General features: G+C 44.0%; 1 protein-coding gene across 3 annotated transcripts in view; it reads right to left on the reverse strand.

Annotated features, from left to right (window-relative positions):
* The window catches only part of IFITM10 (interferon induced transmembrane protein 10), a 42,078-nt gene extending 29,604 nt beyond the window's left edge, over positions 1 to 12,474 (reverse strand). The window contains exons 1-2 of one of the 3 annotated variants that reach the window (XM_067462595.1): positions 12,254 to 12,474; positions 10,253 to 10,688 (exon numbers count right to left, since the gene is read on the reverse strand). In XM_067462595.1, the coding sequence (XP_067318696.1) occupies positions 10,253 to 10,468 (216 nt within the window). In that variant the 5' untranslated portion in view covers positions 10,469 to 10,688; positions 12,254 to 12,474. Of the gene's footprint in view, positions 1 to 10,252; positions 10,689 to 11,087; positions 11,314 to 11,460; positions 11,877 to 12,253 lie in introns of those variants that run through there. The other 2 variants (XM_067462597.1, XM_067462596.1) reach the window with 2 other exon arrangements.
* Between the last annotated feature and the right edge of the window lie 473 nt (positions 12,475 to 12,947).

Here is a 12,947-nt window from a genome sequence, read left to right on the forward strand (position 1 = left end):
ACCAGCTATAGGCCATGACATGACATAATATACAATCTTTAAAAGTACAATAAACACTTTCCGATATAAATATTAATTTTTTTTCCATATACTTGCTCTTTAAAATTATGGTAGCGGTGACATGATAACAATCACAAATATCCATTTCTAGTCTCTGTTGTGTACTTTACTCATTTAGCTCGGATTCTTTGGGCTGCAACTGCAAATGTGGCTACTTTTAATGTTATATTTTTGGAATGATCTGCTAACAAGTCACAGATAACTGCTGACTGTTGCCATGATGCCCTTTCTTCCAAAAGGGCTCCCAGAAGATTGTTTCGAGGGTCATTATACAAAGGACAATGTAACAGATAGTGTATTAAATCCTCTCTTTCCCCGGATCCACAAAGACATTGAGCATGAGGGATCCCTCTATATCTTCCCTCTAACCAGCCTGATGGCATTGTTTGGAAGCGTAGGGCTGTAAATACTTTTCTAAGGGCTATAGATGTTAAATCTTGAAGATATTGTTGACTATATTGGTCACTCTTTATTAGAGGATACCAAGTGGTGAAACCCGCAAGTTGTCAATTGCATCCATCTCAAAGATTTTGTCTCTAATCGCCTTCTTGTTCAACTGCATTAGGGTTGTTGTTGACCCATAAAAATACTGGTGGAGCAGAGCTAACCAGTGTTGAGCCCAACCTCCCCACTTATATTGCTCCATCAAGCATTGCTTTGTTATACTCTCATCCTCCATTTCCAGAAGTCTCTTCCCATATGAAATTTCTGCTTCATATAACAATTGTGGTAGGATTTTGAGCAGCAAAGATCTTTATTGTGGGACATACCAAGGAACTCCCCTCCCCTTTGTTTTCCTAAAGGCTAGAATTGATTTTGCTAACTTCCAGGTGGATAGTTTGGCTGCTTCTATATAACTGTTCCAGTTACCATTATATGAGAAGTGTATGCCCAGGTACTTAAAGCTGTGACCACATGTGTGAACCAGTCTGCAGTAATTTGGGAAAACATCCCACTTCCTCCAGTTTTATTTACATCTATAAGAATATATTTGCATGGATATAGTTCTGGCAGGAGGGAGATATGTTTTCTTTCATTAGGTAACTGTTACATACTTGAAAGATTGCCTGAAAGCATCCATTGGTGTAGAACACACAACTGGTATTATGGCTTTGATATAATTTTTAAAATAAAATTTAATGTTTTTAAGTCTACTGATGGTTTGATTGGTTTTTTTCAAATTTTATATGTGTACTTTTGTTGTTATTCTGTTTTGTTTCTAAATAAATTGTTGTCTACCTTGAGTCTCATTAGTGGGAGAATGGTGGGATATAATGCAATAAAGGAGGATGGACCTACATGAACTTATTTGATCACCACTAGACATTGAGTCATAGAATCATAGATCTGGAAGGGCCTTTTCAAATATTAAATACAACCTCTTTGCTCGGTGCAAGAGCTCCAACGAACACAACACATATAGGTATCTGTCCAGCCTCTTTTTGAAGACATCCACCAAAAGAGACTCCACCGTCTATGGATGCAGTTGGTTCCATTGCCAAACTGCTTTTACTGCCAAGAAGCTCCTTCTAATGTTCAGTTGAAAACTACTGCCCTGTAAGTACAACCATTAAACCTGTGGTCTTCTATCATTTGGAGCATCAGAGAAGAGGCTTGCTTCCTCCTCTTTGTGACAGTCCTTGAGGTATTTAAAGAATACAGTCATATCTCCTCTTAGTGTCCACTACACCAATGTCCAGCTCTTTTAACCTTTCCCCATATGTTTTGTTCTATATACCTCTTATCATCCTTGTTGTCCCTTTCTAAACTTTTCAACTTGTCTATAAAATGAACTGCCCAGAACTGAACACAATACAGTCTGACCAACATAGAATACAGAGGGACCATTGCTTCCCTTGGCTTGAAAACTATGCTTCTATTAGCCAATTCGTTTTATTATGAAATATCCAATTTGGTAATAATTACACGTGGACAGGATGGTGGGAGGATAATGTTGTTCTTACAAATTTGGGTGTGTATGTACTCCACTCTAGTATAACAAAAGGATGATGAATATTCTCCAGATAATTACACTTATGTGTGTGCACAATACAGGTTTTTCAAGCAGTTTGCAACCCTTTCCAATTTCTCAAAAGGGCATCTTTCGCAATGCATCCTGCCTCTATCAGTCCTATAGATCCCTATATAATAACTATAGATGTAGTGATCACAATCTCTTTTGTCACTCTTTTTCTATGCCTTTGAGAAATGATGTGCTTGCATTTTCTCCATTCCTCCCAATCTCTTTCCTTGCGATAGAGGCAAAGCTTCAAGAGACAAAAGAACCCTATGGGTTTGCTTCAGGATATACTGACACAAAATCTTCTGACCTGTGTCATGCAGAAGGTCAAAGTAATTGACCATAATAGTCCCTTCTGGCAGTGAGAGCTATAAAAATACAGAAGCTGTGTGGCCGTAGCAAGCCCTGATGACATATTCCTCATTTTGCTTTTACCCATGCATACAGAGCAGGTTATTTCCCAGTCACAGGAGACAGTCACATGTCCATGGGCTGACAGACATCTTTACAACTGTAATGATGATCACTTTGTATTTCCCTTTTCTCATTTTGAGCCAATTTGGGTTTTTTGTTTATAAGAACTGTGCCACTGGTAGAGCTGGTGGGAATTGCAGAGTTCCAGTATGGGCAGTGCCTCGGTTACAAACAAGATAGATTATGTAGGTTTGTTCTTAGGTTGGATATGTATGTAAGTCAGAACAGGTCTGTTTTTAAAAATGTAACTCCAGCCAGCCAGCCAGCAAGCCAGCCAGATAGATAGATAGATAGATAGATAGATAGATAGATAGATAGATTTGATTAGCATAGGGAAGTTTTAACAGCCCTGTAATGTTTGTTTTGCTCCTTGTGCCCCGTTCAGAAAATATTACCTCACTATTTGTCCCTGTGACAACTGGATTTTGAAAGAAATGCATGTTGTGGAAACAAAGAATGGTGATAAAGCTTCAGTGGAGACACCTTTTCCACATGATAACTCTTATGGGAGTAAATTTTCCATCCTAGGCATAGATTTTTCTCACTTCTTGTTTTCTCACCACCGTTTATAACAAGGAATCAGAAGTCATATGTAAGTTGGACGTTTGTAACTCACTGACAGCCTGTAGTAACTTTTGGGCAGCTAGGTTTCTCATGGACCAGCCCACGCCAGAGCTCCCTGTTGGCTGTGGCCACCCCTAGTTCCTTCAAAGTCAAACCAGTCACTTCAAGGATACCATCCATCCATCTTGCCCTTGGTCGGCCCCTCTTCCTTTTCCTTCCATTTTCATAGCATCATTGTCATCCCTAAGCTTTCCTGTCTTCCCGTTATGTGGCCAAAGTACTTCATATTTGCCTCTAATATCCTTCCCTCAAATGAGCATTCGGACTTTATCTCCTGGAGGATGGACTGGTTTGATCTTCTTGCGGTCCATGGCAATCTCAGAATTTTCCTCCAGCACCACAATTCACAAGCGTCTATCTTCCTTCACTCAGCCTTCCTTATGGTCCTGCTCTCACATCCATAGGTTACTATGGGAAATACTATTGCTTTAACAATGTGGATCTTCATTACCAGTATGATGTCTCTACTCTTCAAACATCAACTGTGGTTTGAAACATCAACCTTAGTTTTATTTTCCAAAGTGCAGAATGTTTTCTATAACCTTCCCAGCCTTACCTAAGTCTGTGCTGAGTGTTACTGCACCACCTGCCTGAAATTTTATTGAGATTTTGACTGCTTAGCTCTTGTTTTAAGCCTAGATTATGCATGTGGGAAGAATAGGTTACAAGCCTTGCAAGAATAACAAAAGGGTGCATCAAACAAAGCACCTGTTAAAGATTTACATTTTCTTTCTCGAATGGAGGAATCTAATTTCAGGCTCTCATTTTAATTAATGGCTTTCCTATTTTAAAAAAAATCTGGCTGAGCTCTTTGTCCACATATAAAGCCATTTCTCGGGCTACTGCTGTGTTTCTCAGGAGTCCATTTTTAAAAATTAAAGCAATAAATATACTTGGATTAGCTCTAGACAAAATCTAACTTTTAAAGAAAATGTTTAATTCCACTACAATGTTTGCTCTATAGCTGGCTATTTTATTATGTTTTCTTCAAATAAACAAGACACTTTTCATCATTTCACTTTGAAGTTTAACAATGGGGTAATACATAATTTAGTTGCCTAAATATCCCAAAGGCATCAGATCATATCTGATGTAGAAAGCTAAGAGGAGTCAGCCCTGAGCAGAACTTGTATGGGAGACTACCAATGACTCCCAGGTGCCGTAGGCTCTATTTTAGAGAACTGAACAGGCAAAACCATCTCTGAGCTTTCCTTGCCTAAGAAAGCCCTATGAAATTCACGGAGTCACCATATATCAATAGGCAGCTTAATGGCACACATAATAGGTAATCTGTACTTCTAAAATCAGCATAGAAATTGTTCCTATTAAAAATATTCCATCAAATAGTATAATAATCTTTGTGACCTCTATTTTCTAACAGAAATTGATTTTTGAAATGTAGTGCTATTGTATGCAGGTTCACTGAGACATCAAGTCTGACTGGGTCATGCAGACTATGATTCTAGTTTATATCTGTGTTGTATTGTAACTTAAAGTGTACCCATTTTTTGAAAAAAACACATTTTTTAAAAATAATTGTGGTGTGGTTTTGTGCCAGCATGTCTGCCGCCTGTTTTTTTTTTTTTAAGGGAAAGGTAGAACACTGCAAGTTGGGACCTGGGAAGAAGGGAAACCTGCCCCTAATATCCAGCACTGCTTATTCCCATGCCAGCCTCTGCTTCCTCTTAACTGTGTCCACTGAACACCAGGATATCAACTGAATGCAACCCATCTCTATCTACCTATGCTTGCACTCTTTAACCACAGTGGTCCTCACTCACTCAGCAGGCATTTTTATCATCGTCATCTTCTTGCCAAAACATCCATTAATATGCCAATCAATACATCAGAAAAACCAGCATAAAAATAAGAAGCATAAAACAGGAGGGCACAGGGGCAAAATAATGTAAAACAACCAAGACTGATTTCATAAGCAGGAGCGGTAACAGCGAACAACTGGTAGCTAAAGCACTGCTTTCTCAAATTCCTTGGAGGAAACTATTATTTTAGTCATTTGAAAATTGTCAAGGTGCAAGAGAAAAGAACCTAATTGGGGAGAGAATCTCAAAGCCTGGAGCTGACTGCTGAGAGGCCACTCTACTCTGCAGGGAAACAGAGAAGCTTCTGAAAGGCAGACAATTAATTGGAAAGGAAGAATGAATCGGGCTGATAGGCCAGGATCCAACTGGATATTCCCGATGGATGTCTTCTGTTTCCAACAGAATCAGCAGCCCCACTCCCAAATGCAGTCTCCTGAACATAACCTAAAAATCTCCTTCAAAGGTTTCAATGTGAGTGATTGACAGAGTTCAACGAGAGATTCAATTATATTTCCTGGTAAGAACAAGAGCAAAGGTTGCCAGTGTTTTGTTTTCAACTATCATATCGCATGTATTAAATCTATTCACCAATTCAATCACATCTGTATTATGTCCCAAGATCTTGTGAACGGCAACTACTTTCTCCATTTCAATTCTTTCTAACATCACTGTTGAAAATTACTACTTACCCAGGCACATACATATAAATCTGCCAATATAGTGTAATGTTTGCTTTTATCATTACATTTTTGTAATGATAAAAGAATCACAAGATGCTTTGTTTAATTTTTTTGGGGGGTGATGATTAAGAAAACTGCATTGGATAGACCACATCAGCTGTAGTTTCCGATACAGAACATAAGCCATCCAGTAGTCACCATCTGCCCACAGAAAACCATATTTAATAAGCCTCAGCACTATAAAAGGGTTTTGCAAGACCATTGCAATGGTATAGTAATGGTGAGGCCACAGACCATATTTTAGTTCTTGCAAACCACTGGTGGTCCATGGACCACAGGTTGGGAACCACTGATTTAGAGGATTTTTTCCTTCACCTTCATGAGGCTGAGAGTGTGTGTGACTTCTCCAAGGTCATCCAGTGGATTTCCAACACATTGTAAGGATTTGACCCTTGGTCTTCAGAATAGTGGTTGAGTGCCCAAACCACTATACTATGTTGGCTCCACTTTAGTGACATGACATACAACAAATTCTTACTATAACATCTTTTCCTTCTACCAAATACTTCCTGCTACTCAAAAAAATAAGAGTGTCACCAAGTACCTTTCTCTGAGCTTTGTTTCATCTTATTTCCCCCTTATACACTGAAGCTTAGCTGTCATAAATATAACAGAGCTATAGTTAAAGGACTTGTCACAAACAGAAATCATGGCAAAATTGATGAGAGATCTGTTTCCCCCCTGAATCCTTTAATAAAATATGTTGCAGCACTTTGGTTAAACACAAACAGACATTTGAAATTATGTTCCAGTTTGTAAGAGCAGGGAGTTAAACATTTGGCCAAGTTTTTTTTTCCATATCATTGTTATAATGGAAGGCCCTTAGTTCTCCTGTGGGGCAGAGTGGTTTACAGAAGAAATTATTCCTTATATGCTAACATGTTGACACCTAATACTCCTTCAGTCAGCAAGAATCCTGGTCAACCAGACCAGGTATAAATACCAAGAAACTGCATTTCCGCCCCTGTCCAATTTGCAGATGAGTATCTTCTCACAGGCACACCTCAAGCTTCACTTTCCAATTTGCTCCAAATTCAGAGCTACTCTTCTCTGGTCCTGGCCTGGTGATGCTGTAAATTACTCTCCAAGCACAGAACTCAAGATGGAGAGAAAACCAGCACCAACTAATTAAACTTTCATTGTGGACTGCAGCATTTTAATACATAAAAGGAAACTAGCTAGATCCAAAGAAAACACCTGGAGATCTTGTGGTTAGAATGTTAAATGTGGTTTAGGTTTTCAATATAACTTTGGAAAATTTTAATAGGAAAAGAAGTGTCAATGCATGGTGTTCATAAGGAAAGCTAAACAGGGACAAGAACTCTGTTGTCCTCAACACAGGAAGCTTAGTGCAGATTCTCTTCTTTCAACAACAAAACCTTCATACATTTTCAAACGTTGACGTTACCATAAATACTAGAAATGTGATTTTTCTAAAAAATGCAGGTTATATTTCACAGAAAGCCAACTTATGCACTGTATTCTGCATTAGCAGAAAACAGCTATGACCTGTTTGCTCTGACATTTCTTCCCACTTTGCAGTGAACATGTAACAGTCCAAAATCCATCAGCTTGAAAATGAAACTTGCAGCAAGGGATCTTAAGAACGGAATTGCCTTCATACCATTTCCAAAAAAGCTTCAGATCTTAAAAGTGGATGCAAAATTGCATTTTGAAGAATGATGGTGGTGAACCATATAACTTCTGAATTGCCTGCCAAATAAGCCTTTTATAACAGTTGGCATGCAATAGCATATTAAATAAATCCAGCATCCCAAAATGTTTTAAGAAATAAGCACTGCAATCCTAAGTCTACTTAGAATTAAGTCATATGGAATTCAGTGGGACTTACTCTTTGCAGCAAAAAGAACACATTTGTAATCTATCCACACATAGTGAAACTGAAGAATGGAAGAAAACAAGTAATAAAGGCAAGTCAGTGAGGTTCCGCAAAACAATCTGGAGGGTATAACAGCTTCCTGATCCAAACCAAGTATTTGGTAGCCAGCTTATAACACCAAAAAGACAGAGGGTGCATCTAGCTTACAAACAACCCCAAAGCACTCTTGTGGAATTCACGGTCGCTGGAGTTATATGCAATTAATTGATCTATTTCTGTGATGAAATCCCTCTGAATAGTGTAAATGCTGCTTGCCAGAACACATCCGCTATCTGTTCTGTCTCTCAGTTCACTCAATCCCAGTTATGTTAGAGGCTACACAATACCCCCGACCTCCCTCATCCTCACATTCAGTTAGCTATTCTCCCACCCTCTTATAAAAGGGGACATAAACAGTGGAGGCAACGATCATTCTTTTTGATAGATGATCACAGTTTGCTTGTTGGCTCTGCTCAGCAATGAAATTCTGGAGCCCAGCTGGCTCATATTCACCCTGCAGTTATGAGGAATAATTACAAGCCGATCTGGTGTGCTTGGAGGGTAGTATTACCTTAGAAAAAGGGTTATACAAGCTAGATTAGCTATATGGGCAGCTCATTCTCTCTCTCACTTTATCATCATCAACACCCACCACTGCCATCTCTATTTTCAGCGATGACCAAGCAAGCCAAAAAGGCTTCCCCGAGAGCTTTATTTTGTGCAGATTTGCTGATTTTCTTCCCTATCCCCTTTCTTTTTTTTATTAAGAAAAACAAAACACAGATTTCCTATCTGCCCTCCTTATCTCTGTGACATGTGCCCTATCCCTTCAGTTTTCCACCACCCCATAGCTGGTAGTCTCTGCTCTCCTAGAAAGTCTCCATTGCTGACCTTGTGATTTGTGAAGCCTTGGGGAGAGTGAACCATGAGTGGCTCTCTCTCTTCTCCTGCTTAGGTAGCCCGAAGAGCAGCTGTTTCTTTCCCCCTTTTCTTGCTCTTCCTTGCTAAAAGAAGAAGCTGACCAGTGCAGTGGATAGCAAAGGTTACATGGGACTCAGAGGTCCTTTAAAGAGTAGAGTCCCTCTTTGCTTAAGGGGCTCTTTTCCAAAGGTTTCTTGGCTCTTCTAGTTTGCAGCTGTTCTTTTCCTCAAATGATTCTTTCTCACTGGAAGCCATGCAGATTGCAGAAGACTTCTATCTGAGGGTCAGAATCCAATTCCACAGGTTTGTGAAAAGATTCCTGATGACACTCATATGAATCATTTGTTTATGGAGCATTTAAATTATCTTCCTTTTAAAAAGTTACCTCTTGTTGAAACTGAGCCATAATCTCTGCTAGCAGAAATGTGATTGCACAGCTTTGGAAAATGTGCATTGCAGTTCACAGCAATATTACAGGTTTTTACACTAGTTGGACTCCAGATGTCTCCCCCCCCCCCCCCCACACACACACACATACACTGACACAACAAATCCTAGCACCTAATGACAAGATTTCTACTTGGAGAACTTAAACATGTTAATAGATGTGTTGAATGTCAAATGGCTGGAACCTAAGCCATAAATGCAACACTGATCAATTGAAACATTCACACTTGCCTCAAACAGACAAAAGGTCTTTCACCCACCCTGGACATTCCACAGATATATAGACCTCACTTGTCTAGTTTCCAACAAACCTCACAACCTCTGAGGATGCCTGCCATAGATGTGGGCAAAACGTCAGGAGAGAATGCTTCTGGAACATGGCCATAAAGCTGAGAAAATTCACAGCAACCCATAAAAATGCTGTTTGTTAAGATGGTAAACAAGTTTGTTTCTAAGATCACTATAGAAACAGAATCAAAGTTTGGAATCTTTTGTAGTGATAGAGAATGCCTCATAAAATATGCATAAAACAAGAATTCATAATGAACTCTGAGACATTTATCAGGCAAGTAACCCTTTCTTACTCTCTTCTTCAGCATCATCTTCAATGCAAAGGGCGAATTAACAACCTAACAGGCTCATTATAAAGCTAAATACTGTACTGTAAGAAAGGGATACAGGCTTGACGGATAGTCATGATGGGACAGCGAAGCTACTGATTCAAAACACTTCCAAACCTAATGCATCTTGGAGCTTCTGATGTAAGGGAACAGCAATATTTTTTCTTCAGTGTGACAGGGACAGGCTTCATATTTGTGCCCACTTGCCCACTGTTATTGAGTAGCACTGCCCTAGTCCACAAAAAAGGTAGGTCTTGACTTACACATACCAGATGCCCTTTCTATCTATAGTTTGTTTACCTCAATAGCTATACATCTCAAAGATGATATCTAGTAATGGCTTAAACCAATTTAAAATGTGAAACAGCAGGTGTTTTCTATTTTACCTCTCTAGATTTTTGGTTAGTTATTTCCCTGGCATTGGCACTAGAATGCTAATTGGTTATTTAGACATAGGTGTTACCAACATGTCTTTTTACCTTTCTTTTAAAAATAATCCGGATTATCTTCATGCAACCCTATGCTCCCCTGATAACATGCAACAAGAAACACGTTTCTCCATGCAGTTGAGCCAGAGTCAAACGAGACTTCCTCTGGCAATGGGTTTAAAGGAAACCTCCTTATATGAGGCTGAGGTGAGTACTTACTTTCAGAGAATACGCCAAGGCAATGAAACCCAGACAGCAGAAATTGAGGTATACAAAGTTGAAGATGGACCAGAGATAGTAATCGTTCACCTCGGTGGTGTCTGGGTAGATTTCAATCACCGTGGTGGGATTCGTCATCGTCTTCTTCTCGACCGAGTGTTTACATTGGACCCCGGGGGGCCTCAGGGTATCCCCTTTGCAGCTCTTGTTCTCCATGAGGCAAATGGCAGAGGAAGGCGACAGGACGGGCGATCCTGGTTGTGCGGGGGGCGCCTTGGAGATGCAGGCGAAGCAGCCCTGCGGGGGGGCGTGGGGGGGTCTTCGAGTCCAAAAGGCCCCGTCAAAGGGACAGGGAGGGCCCAAGGGGGGTTCCTGTGGCCTCTCCGTGGTGGCAGCCCCCAGGTGACACAACTATATCCCAGCAAAGTGTGATCCCCTGGGGAAGGCGGGGAGGAGGCAGGCAGGCAGGCAGGGGAAGCACAAGGAGAGGCAAGGGTGGGAGAGGGAGAGGGAGGAGGAGGAGGAGGAGGATGAAGAGGGGAGGAAGGTTTCCAGGCAAGGGGAGAAGAGAGAGAAAGAGAAAAGATCGGTTACACACAGGAGGACGGCTCCAGCGCAGAGAGCAGTCATCATTAATGTATGCAGCAGTGTAACAGTTCCCTGGCTCCCTGCAGCTGAGGGTGTCCTGCAGTAAGCTTGCTCTCCCTTCCCTTCCCTTGCCTCGGAGTTTCTTCCCATTCACACATCCACACACACATAAGGGGAAAGGCACGGGAGCCTGGCCCATCCATCACACTCCTCTCTCTGCCCTTCTCCCTTGCCCATCCTGCCTTACGATTGCTTTTCCTCCGCCAAAGTCCTTTGCGGTATTGTCTGGTGATGATGATGACAACAACTCCTCTCTCTCTCTGTGTGTGTCTCTCTCTCTCCTCTCCCCAAGAGCTTCCGAGGAGGAAACAGTTCTCTGGCTGGAAGCGGGACTGAAGCGAGAGGCAAGGAGGAGAGAGTGGGTCTGGGGTGGCCGAGAGCTCCCTGGTGCCCCCTCCCCCGCCCCTCCAGCTGCGACAGGCAGCCCCGCCTCGCCCCCCCCCCAGTCCTGTCCCTCCCTCCCTCCCCCCTCGCAGGTGGCGCCGACGCCGCCTCGTCCTCGGGTCTGCAGGGTGCCCGAGGGACCTCAGTGGGCCTCGCCTCCCCGTCGCTGCCTTCACCTGCCAGCGGGGCTCCCGGGCGGACAATGTCGCCCGGTCAGAGGTGGCTGAGAGGAGGAGGAGGAGGGGCGGAGGGGGCGAGCTGGCACGAGCGCTCTCTCGTCCGCCCCCCCCCCCCAGCCCGCCAGGAAGAGAGCCCACGCTCTGCCCCAGCGCCTGCCTGCCTGCCTGCCTGCTCTCCCCGTCCATCCTGCCATCTCCTCTCCAGCTGGAGAGAGAGGGGGGGGGGAGGGGGAGAGACAGAGGCCAGCCAGAGAGTCGGCCCTGCCTCCGGCTCTGCTTTTTTTACCAAGTGGAGTTGCAGCTAGATGGGGAAAGGAGGGAAAGGGGGATATCAAGCAGCACCCCTTCCCTTTCTCTCTCTCCCCCTCCCCGTCCCCTTCCCATAAGGGAAAGGGGGAGGGGCAGGTCAAGCAGCACCCCTTCCCCCCCCCTCACTCTCCCCACTCCCCTTAAGGAGGAGGGGAGGTCAAGTAGCACCCCCTCCCCCTCTCTCTATCTGTCTCTCTCTCCCCCTCCCCTCCCCATAAGAGAAGGGGGGGAGGAGGTCAAGCAGCACCCACTCCCTTTCCCTCTGCCTCTCTCCCCCTCCCCTCCGAGGCGCGCTCCCCTTTTGTTGCTCCTTCCTTTCCCTTCTCCTTTGATAGGTTGGCCCCGAGCGCCCAGTGCGCGCGCGCGCAGACTCCCACTTGGCCACCCACTCGCCTGCCCGCCCGCCCGCCAGCCAGCCACTGGAGCCCCTCCGGCTCAAGGTATCTCCCACCTTCACTCCCTCCTTTGTTTTTGCGCCTACCTTCGGGAAAGGCGGGCATCTCCGTCTCCCACTCTCTCCCTCTCTCTCTGTTTCTCTCTCTCTCTCTCTCTCTCTTGGTCCCAATGGCTAAGGAGAAAGTCAGGAGAAGAGGCGACTTTATGTGTGCACGCCGGGGGTCTTCAGACACACCTCCGGACCCAAAGTGGGCCAGGCAAGGGAGCAAGCGCTGCACGGCGGCTCCGCCCCTTGGCCCACCCGCGGATGGGAGAGAGGAGAGGAGAGCAGCGCGAGGCGGGTGGAGTGCCGGGGGCTCAGGAAAGGGAGCCGGTCACGGGGAAGGGATCGAACAGGGAGAACGATTGAGCGCCGGCTCTGCGTGCGCACCCAGCGACCGACCGGGTGGATCAGGAAAGAGAGGGGCAAGGCGAGACTCAAGGGCCCAGCCCCTTTGGGAAGAGGGGTGCCCCGCAGGGAGGCAAGGAAGCCGAGCCCCCCCCCCACACACACACACACACACTGCTAGGGCTGTTGTGAGCCGAGGGGACGCTCCTCAAGTGGCAGTCCAGGGGCTGTGAGAAGTTCCCAAGGAGGAAGGAAAGAGGTGTCGCCTAACCAAGGGCACAAAGAGGGTACCAACTTTCCCCCTCTGCCACGTTGTTCCTCTAGAGCAGGGTTGGGCAAACTTTGGCCCTCCACATGTTTTGGACTTCAACTCTATAATGACCATGTATCA

The sequence above is a fragment of the Anolis sagrei genome, chromosome 1 (genome assembly GCF_037176765.1).
Source record: "Anolis sagrei isolate rAnoSag1 chromosome 1, rAnoSag1.mat, whole genome shotgun sequence".
Classification (NCBI taxonomy): Eukaryota; Metazoa; Chordata; class Lepidosauria; order Squamata; family Dactyloidae; genus Anolis; species Anolis sagrei.